This window comes from Lissotriton vulgaris, chromosome 11 (genome assembly GCF_964263255.1).
Source record: "Lissotriton vulgaris chromosome 11, aLisVul1.2, whole genome shotgun sequence".
Lineage (NCBI taxonomy): Eukaryota > Metazoa > Chordata > Amphibia > Caudata > Salamandridae > Lissotriton > Lissotriton vulgaris.
The window spans coordinates 543,345,184-543,362,665 of NC_141699.1; the positions used below are offsets into that span (position 1 = coordinate 543,345,184).

General features: G+C 43.8%; 1 protein-coding gene across 10 annotated transcripts in view; it reads left to right on the top strand.

The window, feature by feature from the left end:
- Positions 1-17,482, top strand: part of ANK1 (ankyrin 1) — a 1,037,654-nt gene that overhangs the window by 652,050 nt on the left and 368,122 nt on the right. For all 10 annotated transcript variants that reach the window (XM_086943592.1, XM_086943597.1, XM_086943588.1 and 7 more), the window contains one exon: positions 6,290-6,501. In XM_086943592.1, the coding sequence (XP_086799718.1) occupies positions 6,290-6,501 (212 nt within the window). The remainder of the gene's footprint in view (positions 1-6,289; positions 6,502-17,482) is intronic.

Consider the following 17,482-nt stretch of genomic DNA (forward strand, 5'->3'; position numbering starts at 1 on the left):
CGATATACAAAAATATCGAAGTTTAAATATCGATGGGACAAAATATCGAAGGTAAGTAATATCGACAGTCTTAATATCGATATTAGTATGATATCAGTAATATCGAAGTTTTAAATATCGATGTCAATAATATCGAAATAAATAACTTCGATGTTACTAATATCAATTTTTAAATAAATTTAGTGTATATTATATTGTATTTATGTTTTATTATTTATTTTTAATGTAATTTAATTAAATATTGTCTTTTACTTCTGTAGCAGGTTGTGGGTTTATAGGGGAATAGGGTGGGAAGTAATTTAATTATGTTAAATTAATTATTAATTAGTAGGAATTATTAATTAATTAATTGAGAAATAATTTTTAATTAATTTTAATTAATTGATTAATTGATAAATATGTTCTGTAGCGGGTTATGGATTTATAGGGGAATAGGGTGGGAAGTAATTTAATAATAATTAATTAATTAATATATGTTTGTACATATTTTAATTGATTATTAATTGGTAATTAATTTATATTAATTAGTTAATTAATTTATTATAATTTTGTGCATATTTATAATTATTAATTAGTTGGTAATTAATTAATATTAATTATTTAATTATAGTATTTTTTTATATATAATTTTTGGTTATTCTTAATTAATTAATTGGGAAAAATAATATTAATTATTAAATTAATTACAGCTAATGTGCTAATATATTTACTTTATTGTTATTGTTATTTAATAATTAATTGGTAATTAAATAATATTAATTAATTTTGGTTAAAGGAGTATTTTTAGGGTTCAGGGTCAGTTTTCAGTTTTTGGGTAAAGGGGTATTTTTAGGGTTCAGGGTCAGTTTTCAGTTTTTGGGTAAAGGGGTATTTTTAGGGTTCAGGGTCAGTTTTCAGTTTTTGGGTAAAGGGGTATTTTTAGGGTTCAGGGTCAGTTTTCAGTTTTTGGGTAAAGGGGTATTTTTAGGGTTCAGGGTCAGTTTTCAGTTTTTGGGTAAAGGGGTATTTTTAGGGATAAGGGTCAGTTTTCAGTTCATGGGTAAAGGGGTATTTTTAGGGTTCAGGGTCAGTATTCAGTTTTTGGGTAAAGGGGTATTTTTAGGGTTCAGGGTCAGTTTTCAGTTTTTGGGTAAAGGGGTATTTTTAGGGTTCAGGGTCAGTTTTGGGTTTTTGGGGTACAGGGATATTTTTAGGGTTCAGGGTCAGTTTTGGGTTTTTGGGGTACAGGCGTACAGGGTAAAAACAAAAAAATATTACATTAAATCAAATAAATAACATTAAAAAAATTACATTAAATTATTAAGTGTTTTATTTATTTAAAATGTATATGTATTAGTTTTAATTTTGTTTTAATATTTGTATTTAATATTTGTAAAATTATATGTATTTTAAAATTATTTTTACATTATTATTAATACATTTAAAAAAACGATATTTTTGATTCCGATATTTTTGTACTACGATATTATTTTTTCGATATTTTTGTACTTACCTTTATGAAGATAGGATTCCGATATTTTTGATGTATATATTTTTGCTCTGATATTTTTGTATTTCGATATTCTGTCTGTCGATATTATGTCAGACATTCGTTTCTGAGGTCTGATCCTCCAGTGGACTCAGTCATTGTGGCTGCCGCCAGGAAAGCACACTTCACAGCCTCATCAGCTTCAGTCCCCCAGAAAAGGACAGTAAGCAAATGGATTCTTTTGGTAGGAAGATGTGTAGTACGTCTGCATCGACTATGAAAGTAGCAAGTGCATCAGCCCTCCTGGGGCGCTACGACAGGTCTCTACGGGACTCTCTGGCTAGATTTACTGACAAGATCCCCAAAGAAGATCAACAGGACTTCCAGGAGATCCTGCAGGAGGGTGGTTTGGTAGCAAACCAGGTCATCAGCGCTGCTGCGGATGCCTCAGATCTCGCCGTGCATGGCTATGCACAGGGCTTCTGCTCACGGCGCTCAGCATTGCTACGCCTCACAGGTCTAAAACCCGACGCCCAGAAGAGGATTCTCAATCTGCCTTTCAACGGTTCCTCCTTATTTGGCTCTCACTTAGATGAGGAGATGACTCAAATGAAGACCGAGCTGGACACGGGAAAAGCCGTTGGACTAGAGAAGCAGAAGGAGTTTCGTAAATGCTTTTGTCAATACGACAAACGCCCCTTCCAGCTGAGGGTTCAAACCCCTCAATGATTCTCCCAAAACCAGCAGAGGTCACAATTCCAGCAAAAGCGTCCTGGCAGAGGAAGGGGAAACAATAAACAACAGCAGTCATCCTCCAAGCAGCCTCGAAAACAGTGAAGCATTGCTTCCTCCACGCCGTTCGCCACTACGGTAGGTGGGAGTATAGTTTTTCATCTAGAAGAGTGGAAATCCATAACAAAAGAGAAATGGGTGCTGAATACTGTGCCGCATGGCTACTTGCTGAGGTTCAAGTCTCCTCCCCCGCAAGTCCCTCCACAATTGAAGTGCCTTCCGCAACGACACAAGCTACTGTTACAAGGCGAGGTGTATACCCTTCTCTCCAAGAAAGCCATAGAAGAGGTCCCTCTACTTCAGCGAAACCAAGGGGTATACTCACGGTATTTCCGGGTCCAAAAACGAGGAGTAACCAAAGAGTACAGGCCTGTTCTCGGTCTGCGCTTGCTGAACAAGTTTATAAGGAAAGAGAGATTTCGGATGCTAGCCCTGCATCAGATATTCCCTCATCTCCACCAGGGGGACTGGATGTGTGCCATCGATCTGCAGGACGCCTACTTTCACATTCCTGTGTCAGTGAAACATCGCAAATTCCTCAGGTTCCAGGTGTCCCATCAGTACTATCTGTACCGAGTACTTCCGTTCAGGCTCAAATCCTCTACCCGAACGTTCTCCAAGTGCATAGCTGTGGTAGCTGCGTTCCTCCGCAAGCGGATAATCTTTGTCTATCCCTACCTAGATGACTGGCTCCTAAAGAGTTCCACACCTTCACTTCTCCAGAGCCATCTCACCTACTGTCTCCAACTTCTTCACTCCCTGGGGTTGCAAGTCAACTACAAGAAGTCAATCCTCAATCCGGCACAGAAGATACATTACCTGGGCGCTTCCCTGGACACTGCAAGGGCAAGCGTGTGTCCTTCGGAGGAGAGGTCGTCATCAATACTAGTCAAGTGCCGCTCTCTTCTCGGCGCTCCACATCCTACAGTCAGACAGGTGACGTCGTTGCTGGGATTGATGGCCTCATGCATCTTCATTGTTCCCAATGCCAGACTTCACATGCGGCCTCTGCAGCAGTCCCTCGAAGATCAGTGGACGCAGCGATCAGGCCGTTGGGAAGATCGTGTGTCTCTGCCTCAAGCTGCCAGGGTCTCCATCAAATGGTGGATGAAAAGGATGCACCTTCTACAAGGGGTCCCTTTCCACCAGGTGATTCCTACACAGACTATTGTTACGGATGCCTCACTCCAGGGTTGTGGAGCTCACATGGGCCAGCTTCAAGTACAAGGTCTCTAGTCCGAGACAGAGCGAAGTTATCACATCAACTTCCTGGAGCTAAGGGCAGTTCATCTGGCTCTCAAGTCTCTGTACCCATCTCTTCAGTCCATTTCCATTCAGATTCAGACTACAATGTACTATCGGAACAAGCAGGGAGGCACCAGGTCAAGGGCCCTGTCTCTAGAGTCCCAGACCATATGGAAGTGGCTTCTGGCGAGGAATCTCACGATCGTGGCCGTACACCTTCCAGGGACCTTGAACGTGCAAGCAGATGTTCTCAGCAGAGACTTCGTAGAAGCGCACAATTGAGTGCTAAAGAACGAAGTCGCTCAGGACATTTTTCGGCATTGGGGAGTGCCAGACATTGACCCGTTCGCAGTCGCGGAAAATACAAAATGCCCCGTCTTTGCGTCCAGGTTCCCACAACGAGGAACACCGGGGAATGCACTTTTGATCAGATGGTCGCACACATTGCTCTACTCTTTTCCACCACTCCCTCTGATCCCGATGGTCTACAGAAATTTTACAGGACCAACACTAGAATGATCCTGATAGCTCCGGAGTGGCCGCGCCAGTGTTGGTACCCGGATCTTCTGCAGGTGTCCGAGGCCCCACACCGGAGGCTGCCCTGCCTCCCGGACCTGCTGACCAAGAACGAAGGGAGATTATTTCATACCAATCTCTTGGCCCTGCGGTTGACAGCATGGCTCCTGAGGTCATCCAGTACGGACACTTAGACCTCTCAGCGGACTGTATGAGTATTCTCAAGGAAGCAAAGAGGCCCTCCACCAGGAAATCTTATGCTTTCAAATGGAAGAGATTTTACCTGTGGTGTAAGGACAACGCTTATGATCCGAACAAGGGTCAGGAGCAAGTGATTCTTCCTTATTTGTTATACTTGGCTAAATCCCGCCTGCAGTATTCCTCCATCAGGGTTCACCTGGCCGCAATTACAGCATACAGGAAGTCTCCGAACCAGGTATCATTCTTTCAAATGCCAGTGGTCAAGGACTTTCTGGAGGGACTCAGGAAGGTTTATCCACCAGTGAGATCCCCTTCTCCACCTTGGGAACTTAACATTGTTCTTACTAGACTGATGGGGGCTCCTTTTGAACCCATCATAAGGCAGCATTTGACCTGGAAAGTTGTTTTGTTATTAGCCATCACATCCGCCCGCAGGGTGAGCGAGAATCAGGCCCTGTGCTGTAAAGAGCCTTATACGGTGTTTCATGTCAATAGGGTGGCGTTACGTACACATCCGAGCTTCTTTCCTAAGGTGGTCTCAGACTTTCACATCAATCAGATTATTACTCTGCCCACCTTCTTTCCTAAACCCTTGACTCCCCCTGAGAGATCTTTACTCTCTTTAGATCTCCGGAGAGTATTGAAGTTTTATCTTGCCAAAACTCACGCAAATAGGAAATCTGACCAGCTCTTTATCAACTACGGTCCCACTAACACCGGTCTCTCTGCTTCTAAAGGATCCATTTCTCGATGGATTGGTTCTTGTATAGCTTTAGCCTACCAGTTAGCTAACAAGTCTTTACAAGGCACACCTAAAGCACATTCTACCAGAGGGAAAGCTTCTACCACAGCTCTCCTCCGCAATGTTCCAATGTCTGAAATATTTAAGGCAGCGACATGGCAAGCGATGCATACCTTCACACGCCATTACTGTCTAGATTTCTGATGCACAGGCCGATGCCCAGGTTGGGCAGGCCTCTTTGAGGAACTTGTTTGCATGATTGCAATTTGAATATAGAGGTAGTGGTATGGGCTTGCTACTCTATTCACAGATTATGGCTATTGATGAGTATCCCCTGATGAAAAGGATTAGTTACTTACCTGTAATCCTAGTTCTCATCCAGGGGTATACTCATCAAAGTCATAAGCGACCCTCCCTCCTCCCCGGACGAGCATTCTTGGAGTTGTTCTATATTAATTGTATCCTCTTCTCAAGTTTCTCTACATAATGTACCGTCAAAAAGAACTGACCTAACTGTCACCTGTGGTGCATGATGGGAGCAGAGGATCTCCTTGCAGACAAGGTACCCTAACCCTTGGAAGCCTTAAATGCAAGGTGTCAGTTTTCTATGTTTCATTATTGCTCTGCTATGCCGCCTACTGGCAACTGCCTGCAATTACAAGTTTTTCCTTGTTACAATAAAGGATTGTTATATGACAACCTTTCAGTGCCTGTCCTCTTTTCCTTTTGGTTTAGGAGGGTATTTTCTTACAATGCAAACCTATGTAATTTTGGAAATGTTGCCATGTTGGAAACATTTTAGGCTGCATAGATATGTTTTCACATATGTATATATATATATGTATGTATATTTTCTATATGCTCCGGGATCCCGCATGTGGGCGGGGATTATTCACTGATTATGACTTTGATGAGTATACCCCTAGATGAGAACTAGGATTACAGGTAAGTAACTAATCCTTATCTGTAAACTGTTAACTCACTAAAGAATACAATAAGCAAGACTCTAGAACAAAGTCACGCTGAGAAAAAAATGTGACTCTTACATATAACACTAGTCTACAATCTGGTCTATGTTACATATTCACAAGTATGCACCCAACCTTCCAGTTCGCCAAAACTAGCAGAACAATGCTGGTTGCTAGAGGAGAAAGTGCACCAAAATATTCCACAGGGCCGTAGATTTTTTATTGCCATCGTCTAATTCAAAAAGAAATGTCTCTACTGAGGCTGGAGGATTGCTTCTTAAAACCTATGACTACTACCCCACGTTGTGTAATACCAGTACTGGAAATTAGTAACTTTAATTTCTCTTTTATTTGCAGAGCTCGAGAGCCCATCAGAGCTGCAGAAAAAGCGTGTTTGTCGCATCATCACTACAGATTTCCCACTCTACTTTGTGGTCATGTCTAGGGTCTGTCAGGACAGTGACCTGATTGGCCCAGAGGGAGGCGTCCTAAAGAGCCGACTAGTGCCTATGGTGCAAGCCACATTCCCAGAAACAGCAGTTACCAAAAAAGTGAAACTAGCTCTGCAGGTAAAGCACTGTACGTTTTTAATCAAGGGTCTCCTGAGCCAAATATGCCCACCAACTTGTTTGTGTGTAGGAATATTGTGGTACTGCATTGAGATAAATGGTAAGCACTTGTCCCTAGAGTTAACACCCACTCAACCCAAAGAATCAACACTTGAAGTTTCCAAAGTATCACTGAATCCATGGTAAGTTACTTCAATATTTTGAAAAATGTATTTTTTCTACGTTTCCTTTCTGGTATGAGATTTGTCAGTCTTGCAAAAATGCAAATTGAAGAGCTGAAGTGCCCAGGCCCTGTGGTCATAGCCCACTGTACATTGTTACAGCCAGTCCCTGAGCCCAAAGCACAGTGCACACAGGCAAAGGTCCTACATACCTGGTTTTGGTGGATACAGGGTTTCCGCTCGACCAGACATGCTCAACCCTGCTCCACACATTTGAAGGCCTTGTGTAGGGGGCGGGGAGCAGGCATTGAGGCATTATACCCCAGGCCGAGCATTTTATCAGGTCATTTCACTTCTACTGCAGAATCAATTTATCAATTTTAAAGTAAGCCTCCCTGTTTATTAATGAGGAGGCATCTAAACACAGAAAAAACAAATAATAGCAATGGGTCAAAAGACAACTAAAGCTATCTAAAAAACTGTGTATATGTGTTGGGATACAATCTATGAATCCGAAGTATTCAGGTGAAAAATTGTGTTCCCATGAGATACCCAACCTGTACCGCCCTACATCATTTGGGATCCTTCACCCGAAGGAAGTGGAAACATGTCCACTGTGGATTAGGTAGATTGTAGCCTAATCGTGTAGAAGGATGCAGGGATATGTTGATAGAAATGTGGTATCAGGGGGTAATGAAAAAATAGCAGTTTTTCACCTGAACACATATACACAGTTTTTTAGATAGCTTTAGTTGTCTTTTGACCCATTGCTATTATTTGTTTTTTCTTAGTTTGTAGGGACCGTAGCAATGCCAGGTCAATAAATATTTCCCGTGTACACCCTCTTCATTGTATTAGTGGCATCTAAACACAGCCATACCACTAGATGGTGCCAGAAGTGGAAACTGACATGTTTCTTTTTCTTAGCTGAAGCTTCCTTTTATATTTGGAAGCAACATACATTAATTGGAATACATGTATTAATACATTTATTGCCACTGGGATAAGGCCAAACTCTTTGTTATTACTAAATTACAGTGTAACTAATATGAGACAAAACAATGTTTATTGTTTCACAAATAAATTCTACAATCTGTTGACAGAAGAAAACTGGAACTATCCATGCATCTTTGTCAAAAGTGATTGTATCTCACTGTGCAAAGTTAGCCCTCTGTGCTCTGGAAATCGTTAAATACCTTTATTTAAAGCTTCTTCACATGAAAACATAGCATGTCATAAGCCATACATGCAGATCCACTGAGTGTAATATGGCATGACTTACCATTGTTTAGGGAGGGGTACCATGACTCACTTGACACTTTGCCTTTTAGGAGTCATGGTACCTCTCCACACTCTGATTAAAAACAAGTTTTCTATTACATTCAGCTTATTATATATAATACAGAGTCAGTCATGGACTTAGTTAAGAGGAACTTTCCAGACGGAGTTGTATTTTTTTTCTCAAAATATTTTTTTCCTCATTCGCCTCTGAACCCAGACAACTAGGAGACTAGTAAGCTGCCACTGTTACTCAGTTACGAGACCCACAAGGTATGAACCCCGGCTCTCTGACGCTCGCCTACCAGTTTCAAGCAAACCTGCTCCTGTTGCTGACCTCTCATTGTCAAGGAAAGGATGGTCATACTCTCTTCAGATAACTCAATGCCTAATGCTGTGGGTCTATTTGCAATTTGGAATCGATACTGAAAAGACACAGCACAGCCTGACACAGTCTCAGAGCTTCCCTGAGGCTTAATCATAGGATCACCAGATTGCATGTGTTATATAGATTATCTTATAATGTGAGATAGATTATCATTATTAGCGTTATTGACCAGGAGACCAGTTAATCAGATGATCCCAAATGGCTTTCTTTCCGCTATTTCCCAGTCTAGCTAGATCAGTTCTAAGAAGTTTTATATAGAGAGGTTAGCCAGTTTGAGTGCTTGGGGGATGTAATCTCAGCCCATCTTTTACAAATTTCACATCTAGCTAACAAGATAGCATAGAATAAGAAACCTCTACTTGGGCCTGTAATTTCACTTGATATACCAAAGATAATAAGCCTGAGGGAGATACATACTGGGCGCCCTAAAATATCAGTAAGAGTGGTTTCTACCTTCTTCCAAAATTCTGAAATGGCTGGACAATCCCAGAACATATGTGTATCTGGAGCACTTTCCATATGGCACTTTTTGCAACTAGCGAGAGGGCCCTTGGCTATTTTAGTAAGTCTTGTCGGGGAAAAATAGGCCCTGTGAGTGGTGAAGTAATGATTTCTTCTTAGCCAAGATGGTTTCACAGCTGTAAATAAGGTGACAACATTTTGCCACATATCTGCCTAGTCTATATCCGGAATTGCCTCCCCCCATAGTTCCTCGGGTAATTTGAAATTTCCATCAATGGTCTCCTCTATAATCCAATAGAAAAATGATACTTCCTTCTTTCCTCCTTGCTTCTGTACCAAATGTTCTTCAAGGATATTGCCCATGCCTACGGGTTTATCAGAACTCTGGAACCAGCTCTTTAACTGTAGTTATTTGAATCTGGACATGCCTTCCTCCATACTCTCGTCAAATGATGCCCAGGGCAAAAGTACTCCCTCAGATACCAACTCTCCCCATACCCAGAACCCCGCTGTTTTGAGAGGAGCTTCCAATTTATCTTTCAAACAGCTTGGACCTCCCGGACTATCCCACAGAGGGACCAAGCTTGAGCAATATTCTAGGCCCGTAGATCTTTTAATTCTGGCCCAAGTTTGAGCTGCGCTCAATAATATCTTCAGCCTTATTTTATTTTATTTTTTTAAAGATTTTTATTGATTATCATTCCAACAAAGCAAGAAACCGTTCTTGTACAAAATAAAGCAGTGTAGCACAACACTTCATTACCATAATTACCAATTATTATTACAAAGTCACCAATTTGCCTTTCCTCAGTATCTGAAACCGGGCCCCGTCCACCCACCCACAAATCATCACGTCTCATCTGAGTCTGTGTCATCTTCTTCTCTGTCCGGAGGTGGTTCACAAATATCACCCCTATATTTATTCCAAACCCCCAAGATTTTACTCCACTTTTTAGGACATCCTCTACTACTGAACACCTCCCTCTCGGCCAACATGGCTGCATCCATGTTCCTTCCCCACGCTGCAAGAGACGGGATCTCCGCCCCTCCCCACTTTTGTGCTATGTTCCGTTTGCCAACCATAATTCCTAGTGTTACCCAGCTCTGCCCCGATTGCGTGAGATCATTCGGATCCCATATATTTAGTAAACAGCATCTTGGTTCCGGTACAAGCGATACCCCCTCCGATTGTGATATGGTTCTCATTACCTGCATATACAACATAGAAACCTAGGGGTCTCAGAAAGAGGATATTTAAGAGCCTCTGCGTAATTGTCTGGATGCCTAAATTAGTACATCTAGATAGAGTCAAGACTAACTAGTTTTGACTTAGGACAAGGATTTGCAAAAAAGTGTACCACCAGTGATTGTAGAGGAGGACCATTTCGGATTCCCATCAAAGGCATGTATGATCAATATTATCACTTGGTTATCCTTTAATGGTCATGTGTCTCTAGATCATTGAGACATTGATCGTACCCTTTATCGAGAAATGGGGTTTATTTATTTATTTATTTATTGGCATTTATAAAGCGCAACATATACCCTAGGGTGTCTTGGCGCTGATTAATTTGCCAGCTAGATGTTAAGCTGCCTTGCTCAGACCACTATTCTATACCTAGAACTTATTTATTGAACAGCCAAGTTTTCAATTTTTTGCGGAATTGGAGTAGAGTGGGACATGCTCTAATGTCCTGGGGTAGAGTATTCCACAGTTTAGAAGCTGCTACCACAAACCGTCGGTCTCCCCACATCACAGTTTTGGTGCGGGGTACCATTAGTTGGTTGCTGTTGGTAGAACGCAAATGGCGTGTAGGTTGATAAGGACGTAGATGGTCTTTAAAGAACTGCGGGCCCTGTTTATTTAATGCTTTGTAAACAATGCACTGAGATTTGAATCTAGCTCTGTTCTGAATCGTCAGCCAGTGTAGTTTAGGAATGGCGTCGGAGAGAGGAGCAAACTTAGGAATTCCCAGAATAAGACGTGCTGCTGCATTCTGTATGGTCTGCAGTTTTTTTATAACTCTAACTTGGGAGTTGATAAAAAGCCCATTGCAGTAGTCTAGGGATGTCAGGACAAGTGAGCTCACCAGAGTTTTAATGGCGGTGGCAATCACTTTAGGACCATGTGACTCTGATCTGATGAGATCAAGTGCAGTGCAAAAATATATATGGAAGTGGTGAATTTAAAATAGGATAGAAAACCACCAGGAAAATTTTTATTGATAGAGGGGCCTCTTCCTGTTAAAAACAAGAACAGTGCAAAAATATATGTACCTTGCAGTTTAACCAAATACCTGCATGGGGCCAACATGTTTCAGACTTTTGGGAGTAGGACCCTAGGCTTTCTTCAGGGCCTCTGTTCTGACTTATAAATGCTACTGCGTGTAATGCATAATGTGCAAAAATAATTCAAAAATGGTGAAATACTTTAAGATAATCACACAAAGGATATAATTTTCCGTCATCTGTTAGTACTTCTCCGTGTCACCTGGTGTATCAGACATCTATAACAACAAACACATCATGGACACACTATTAGAAACAACCCTCTACCCATTACCCTGTCCAGGAACATTAAAAACGCCCTATAGGACAGTATCTACTCACCCAGTGTGTCCGGGGAACAGACCTCACTTCTCCTGGACCTGGCTCAGGAACAGTGAGACCCCGCTCTGTGAAGGCAAGATAGCCTCGGCTTTAAAAACAGCAGAGAGAACAAGCCTGTCCTGCTCTGTCATGTATACATAATATGCCCGTGATCAAATTCTCTTGCCCTCTGGAGAAAAACTTCCTCCCCCCCTCCTATTCCTAAGAGACTTGACCATTCAGGTGTGGCCACATCCCTCTAGTTATGTCAAGATAGTGCCTATAGTTTATGCTTGTTCGACAGACAGTAGTTGGACATATTGCTTAAAAAGAAAAGAAAATGCTGCTAAGCGAATCTGTACAAGAAAGCTGTGTATGTCTACAAGCCAAAAGCCCAAACATTGAAGGCTAAACAACAGGAGCAACCCAGCTTACCTGTCCGTCGTTGCCTCTGGCCGGTACCGAGTCACGGGGAGGCAACGAACACGACAGGAAGAGCCAAATTTAAATGCTCGACTTGGGAGCCAATCAGACAATCATCAAAAAGTAGATCTACACATAGCTGGTTTTCAATTTGTGAATTACGAGCCGAGACTCGACAATATTAGGATCTCGTTCAATCGTACAGCACTAGAGGTCGTCACTGAGAAGAGCTTACTTATATATATGATGGTGCGTTCTTCTGTTGACAAAAACGAGCCCTCGTCTGTAAACTAAAGTCGCGTACTCTCGCGAGGATAGTCAGAAACTACAAAGTGACGTCATCCGTTGTCACAAGTAGTTCGAGAAATGCGAGAAGCTGACTGTGGAGAAAACAAAAGAATATTTTCCATTTCTTCAATTTTAATTTTTGGCGCACCGGGGATTGGCGCTCCACACTTGAGTTACAGCTATTCAAAATAGCGTACAGGGAAAAGGGAACATTCCCCGTCGGGCCAAATGTGATCCGGCCAGAATACCAAGTATCGCGAGAAAGACAAGAACTACCCAATTTCATCAGTCACATCGCTTTCGTAGTTTATTGTCTAATTCTCTGACCTTTGCCGACTGCCTAGGCAACATCTCCAATCGTGCACAACGCTCACTGCTTAAAAAAGTGCTCAATGCGTCAGAAGATTTACATTGGAGTCCAAAATGGAATGTTTAACTGGACCCCCATTAGCGGCATGAGAATTGCTGAAAGTTCTTGGGAACTTAGAAGGAACTCCACTTTTTGAGGACTCTATACATGTATATCTGCCAACAGCCCTATTGTAAATTTGTACATCTCTGATATACCTCGAGTATCGCCTCAACAAGAAATATATAACCTCTCCACAGAGAAAACTTTCTTATTTGAGGCTAAACCAGGGTATTTCATCATTTGACCCTTGGCTGTCTGTATGCAATTTATATACCCATTTTTGTTCTTTGTAAAACAGAAATTTAGATACATCACTTATATGAGAAGGAATGAAAGGTTTCTCAAGGACCGTCCACGTGAAGCCTGATTCTCCGTGGTTCTGTTGTATAAAGTGTTTAGTCAATTTGGAGACACTCTTTTTGCACCGAAAAGTACTTTTGTGTTCCAGCATTCGCGTTCAGACTTTTCTAGTAGTCATTCCGATATAGCGCTCATTGCATGGACATTTCAATTGGTAAATCAAATAGGAGCTGTTGCAATTGGTGAATTGCCTCAACTCCCATGGTCGATTAGAGCCAATATCTATGCTGGTAGTTTTAGATGTCTGTGAGCAAACCGAACATCCCCCACAAGGGTGGTGTCCAGTTACCACTGGTAAATCCCAGTGTTCCGATAGTTCTTCTTGGTGACTCTTTTGGACGGGTGTGTACTAGATGATCTCGCAAATTATTTGAACGCTTAAAGGCAAAAAGTGGATATTCAATTTTATCATTGCTACAGTTGAGTACACACCAGTGTCGTCTAACTATTTTCTGTATGGCGTTATACTTTGTGTTAAATGTACTAACAAAGGTGAGGCGGGCCAAAGGTGGTTTTTCAGTGGGGGGCTGCAGAAGTGCCTCACGACTATTGTTAGTTGCTCGCTTCAAAGAGCGTCTAACCAGTTTTGCCGGATAATGTCTGGCTACCAATTGGTTGGAAAGATTAGCTGCTTGTTTTGCAAAGGTTTCCGGGGTGGAACAGTTCCGCCAGACCCGGAGGAACTGTCCAAAAGGTAAATTGTCAGGTAATGACTTCGGATGTTGACTCTCATAGAGAAGGAGTGAGTTTCTCGCCATAGGCTTTCGAAAAAGTTAACTTTCTAGGCCTGTAGGAGTGGTATAAATGGAAAGATCCAAAAAGGAAATTCTTTCCTTGCTGGTCTCAATGGTAAACTGCAGGAAACTGTTTTGGATATTCAACCACTCATGAAAGCGAAGGACAGAGTCAAGGTCGCCTCTCCACACGACCAGGACATCGTCAATATAGAGCTTCCACCATATTATTGATGTAAAGAAAGGGTTTTCAGCTGTGAGCACGGACTCCTGTTCAAAACTATGAACATATAGATTTGCCAGGGATGGAGCAAAAATACTGCCCATGCTAGTCCCTGAGGTCTGGAGGTAGATAGTATCCTCATATCTGAAGTAATTGTCCTTCATGGCGATTTTAGCTAAGGCCATTATAAAGGGAACTGGAGTAATGGAGTCGAGATCTAACTCCCCCAGGATGGACCTGATGGTATCTAAAGTCTCATCCTGGGGGATGGAGGTATATAAGGATACGACATCTAGGGAGACCAGATAATCCGGAATTTCCTGGTGGTTCTCTATCCTATTTTAAATTCACCACTTCCATATATATTTTTGCACTGCACTTGATCCCATCAGATCAGAGTCACATGGTCCTAAAGTGATTGTGGGTCGGAACCCCATTTCTCGATAAAGGGTACGATCAATGTCTCAATGATCTAGAGACACATTACCAATAAAGGATAACCAAATGATAATATTGATCATACATGCCTTTGATGGTTGATGGGAATCCGAAATGGTCCTCCTCTACAATCACTGGTGGTACACTTTTTTTGCAAATCCTTGTCCTAAGTCAAAACTAGTTAGTCTTGACTCTATCTAGATGTACTAATTTAGGCATCCAGACAATTATGCAGAGGCTCTTAAATATCCTCTTTCTGAGACCCCTAGGTTTCTATGTTGTATATGTAGTTGTTGTGAGGAATATAACCTAGGCTGGTCTGTAAACATTCCTCAGGCCCTCCATAAAAGTATTGTTGTTCATATCTCATTACCTGCACCCAGTATTCCGTTATTTTAGGACAATCCCATGTGGTATGGAAGAAGGTTCCCTCTTCCCCGCAACCACTCAAACAGTAGGCTTGTTCTGCCCTGCCCATCTTGTGTAGGGTGTGTCTAGTGTAGTACGACCTATTAAAGACGTGGAGCTGCACTTGTCTGAGGCGCGAGGGGAATGCCCACCTCTCTTGGGAATGCTAATGCTTCCTGCCACTCTGAATCATCCATATCACCAATATCTTGAGACCATTTTTCTCTCACAGGTCTCGTCGGGTCGGGCATATTATTCACTAATTTACAGTACGTAAGAGAGGTGGCCCTCTTTGGCATGTAATCAGTGAATAACCTATCGTCCATAGGGGATGCTTCCGGAACTTCTGTGCCGTGAGGCAGTATTGTCATGAGGGCGTGTCGTATCTGCGTGTAACGGAACAATTCCAAGGGGGCCAATTCGTATTGCTGCTGAAGGCGCTCAAAGGAGACTATCTCTTCTACCTGCCACATATCCCCCACCGTGGATATCCCTATATCATCCCGTCTATCGAATCCCTTACTGTTCCTAAGTTTTCCAAGCCGTTTCGTGTCCCATAGTGGAGTTTGCTGGGTCAGTACCCCCCACCATCCTAGTTTTGCCTGTGCCGCATGCCACAACCCCAGCGTGGGACGCAGCGGACCAAACGTTGCCGAGGTCACTTTTTTGTCATATAGGGGAGTAAGCATTTCTCTCATGCCCAGTTGCGCCCTGTCTGCCTTAAATGCCGGTTCCTCCTGCGAGACATGCACCCATTCAATCAATCAATCAATCAAGAAATTTATATAGCGCGCTACTGACCCGGAGGGTCTCAAGGCGCTTAGGGGAGGGGGGTCAGCTACTGCTCGAACAGCCAGGTCTTGAGTTGCTTCCTGAAGGAGAGGTGGTCTTGGGTCTGACGGAGGTGGATGGGGAGAGAGTTCCACATCTTGGCTGCCAGGTATGAGAAGGATCTTCCTCCCATGGTCGTCCTTCGGATGCGTGGAACGGCTGCGAGGGTGTGGCTGGTCGAACAAAGCTGGCGGGTGGGAGTGTAGAAGGTCAGGCGGTTGTTGAGGTACCTGGGGCCCAGGTCGTGGAGGGCCTTTTGTGCGTGGGTGAGGAGTCGGAGCGTGATTCTCTTGTTGACAGGAAGCCAGTGCAGGTCTCTCAGGTGTCCGGAGATGTGGCTGTGAGGGGGATGTCCAGGATGAGTCGGGCGGAAGCGTTCTGGATGCGTTGGAGTCTCTTCTGTAGTTTGGCTGTGGTTCCGGTGTAGAGGGTGTTTCCGTAGTCCAGTCGGCTGGTGACGAGTGCCTGGGTGACCGTCTTCCTGGTTTCGGTGGGGATCCATCGGAAGATCTTCCGGAGCATGCGAAGGATGTTGAAGCATGAGGACGAGACGGCGTTGACTTGTCTGGTCATTGAGAGGGAGGAGTCCAGGATGAAGCCCAGGTTGCGTGCGTGGTCCTTTGGTTTGGGTGCGCTTGCCAGGGCAGGGGGCCACCAGGAGTCGTCCCAGGCGGAGGAAGATGTTCCCAGGATGAGGACTTCCTTCTTGTCTGAGTTGAGTTTCAAGCGGCTGTTCTTCATCCACTCGGCTACTTCTTTCATCCCTTCGTGTAGGTTGGTTCTGGCGGTGGCTGGGTCGTTGGTGAGGGAGAGGATCAGCTGAGTGTCGTCAGCGTAGGAGATAATGTTGACTTTGTGTTGGCGTGCGATGGCCGCGAGGGGGCTCATGTAGATGTTGAAGAGGGTGGGGCTGAGTGATGATCCTTGTGGTACGCCGCAGATGACTTCGGTGGCCTCGGATCTGAATGGGGGGAGGCGGACTTTCTGGGTTCTTCCGGCGAGGAACAAGATGATCCACTCCAGAGCCCTCTCATGGATTTCGATGTTGCTGAGGCGTTGTACTAGGGTGCGGTGGCAGACAGTGTCGAACGCTGCGGTAAGGTCCTGAAGGATGAGGGCAGCTGTTTCCCCATTGTCGAGCAGGGCTTGGATGTCGTCAGTGGCTGCGATGGGGGCGGTCTCGGTACTGTGGTTGGCTCGGAAGCCGGACTGCGAGAGGTCGAGTGATCCGTTCGTCTCGAGGAAAGCGGCAAGCTGTCGGTTGACGGTCTTCTCGATGACTTTGGCAGGAAACGGGAGGAGCGAGATGGGGTGGTAGTTCTTGAGGTCGGTGGGGTCTGCTGATGGTTTCTTCAGAAGGGCGCTCCTTTCAGCTGTGCCGTCCATCTGCGCACTAACTTAGCTTGCGCAATACGTGCAGGTTTATTACTCCATAAAAGATTAGAAACCTGTGTCAAAATCGCCCTGAAGTAGGTTGGCAGCACTGGGTATGGCATATTCTCTAGAACGTATAAAAAACTGGGTAGGGCCATCATTTTAAAAAGCGCTGCCTTCGCCAACAAGGTCAGTGGCAGCGTCCCCCAGTGACGCACGTCCCGCTTGAGACGTTCCAGCGGCGGCTGCAAATTCTTACGGAAAAAATCCCCCGAGTCAGCAGTGACATAGGTACCTAAATATGTAAACGTACTGTCCGCAATCTGAAGCAGGCAATTTTCGGGGGAATGTGGCGGTGGGCCATGCAGCACATACTGTACTGTTTTAGACCAATTTATGGTATAACCGCCTTGCCATAAGCCGCACAAATATCTAGGAGGGGCAATATAGAGCACCTCGGCGAGGCCAGATATAACAAGATATCATCAGCGTATAGGGACACTCGATCTTCCCAGCTGTCTGTACATTTAAGGCCCCGTACCATTGGGTCCCATCGTATCCATGCCGCCAATGGCTCCAACACCGGAGCAAAAAGTTGGCAGTGGGCAGCCC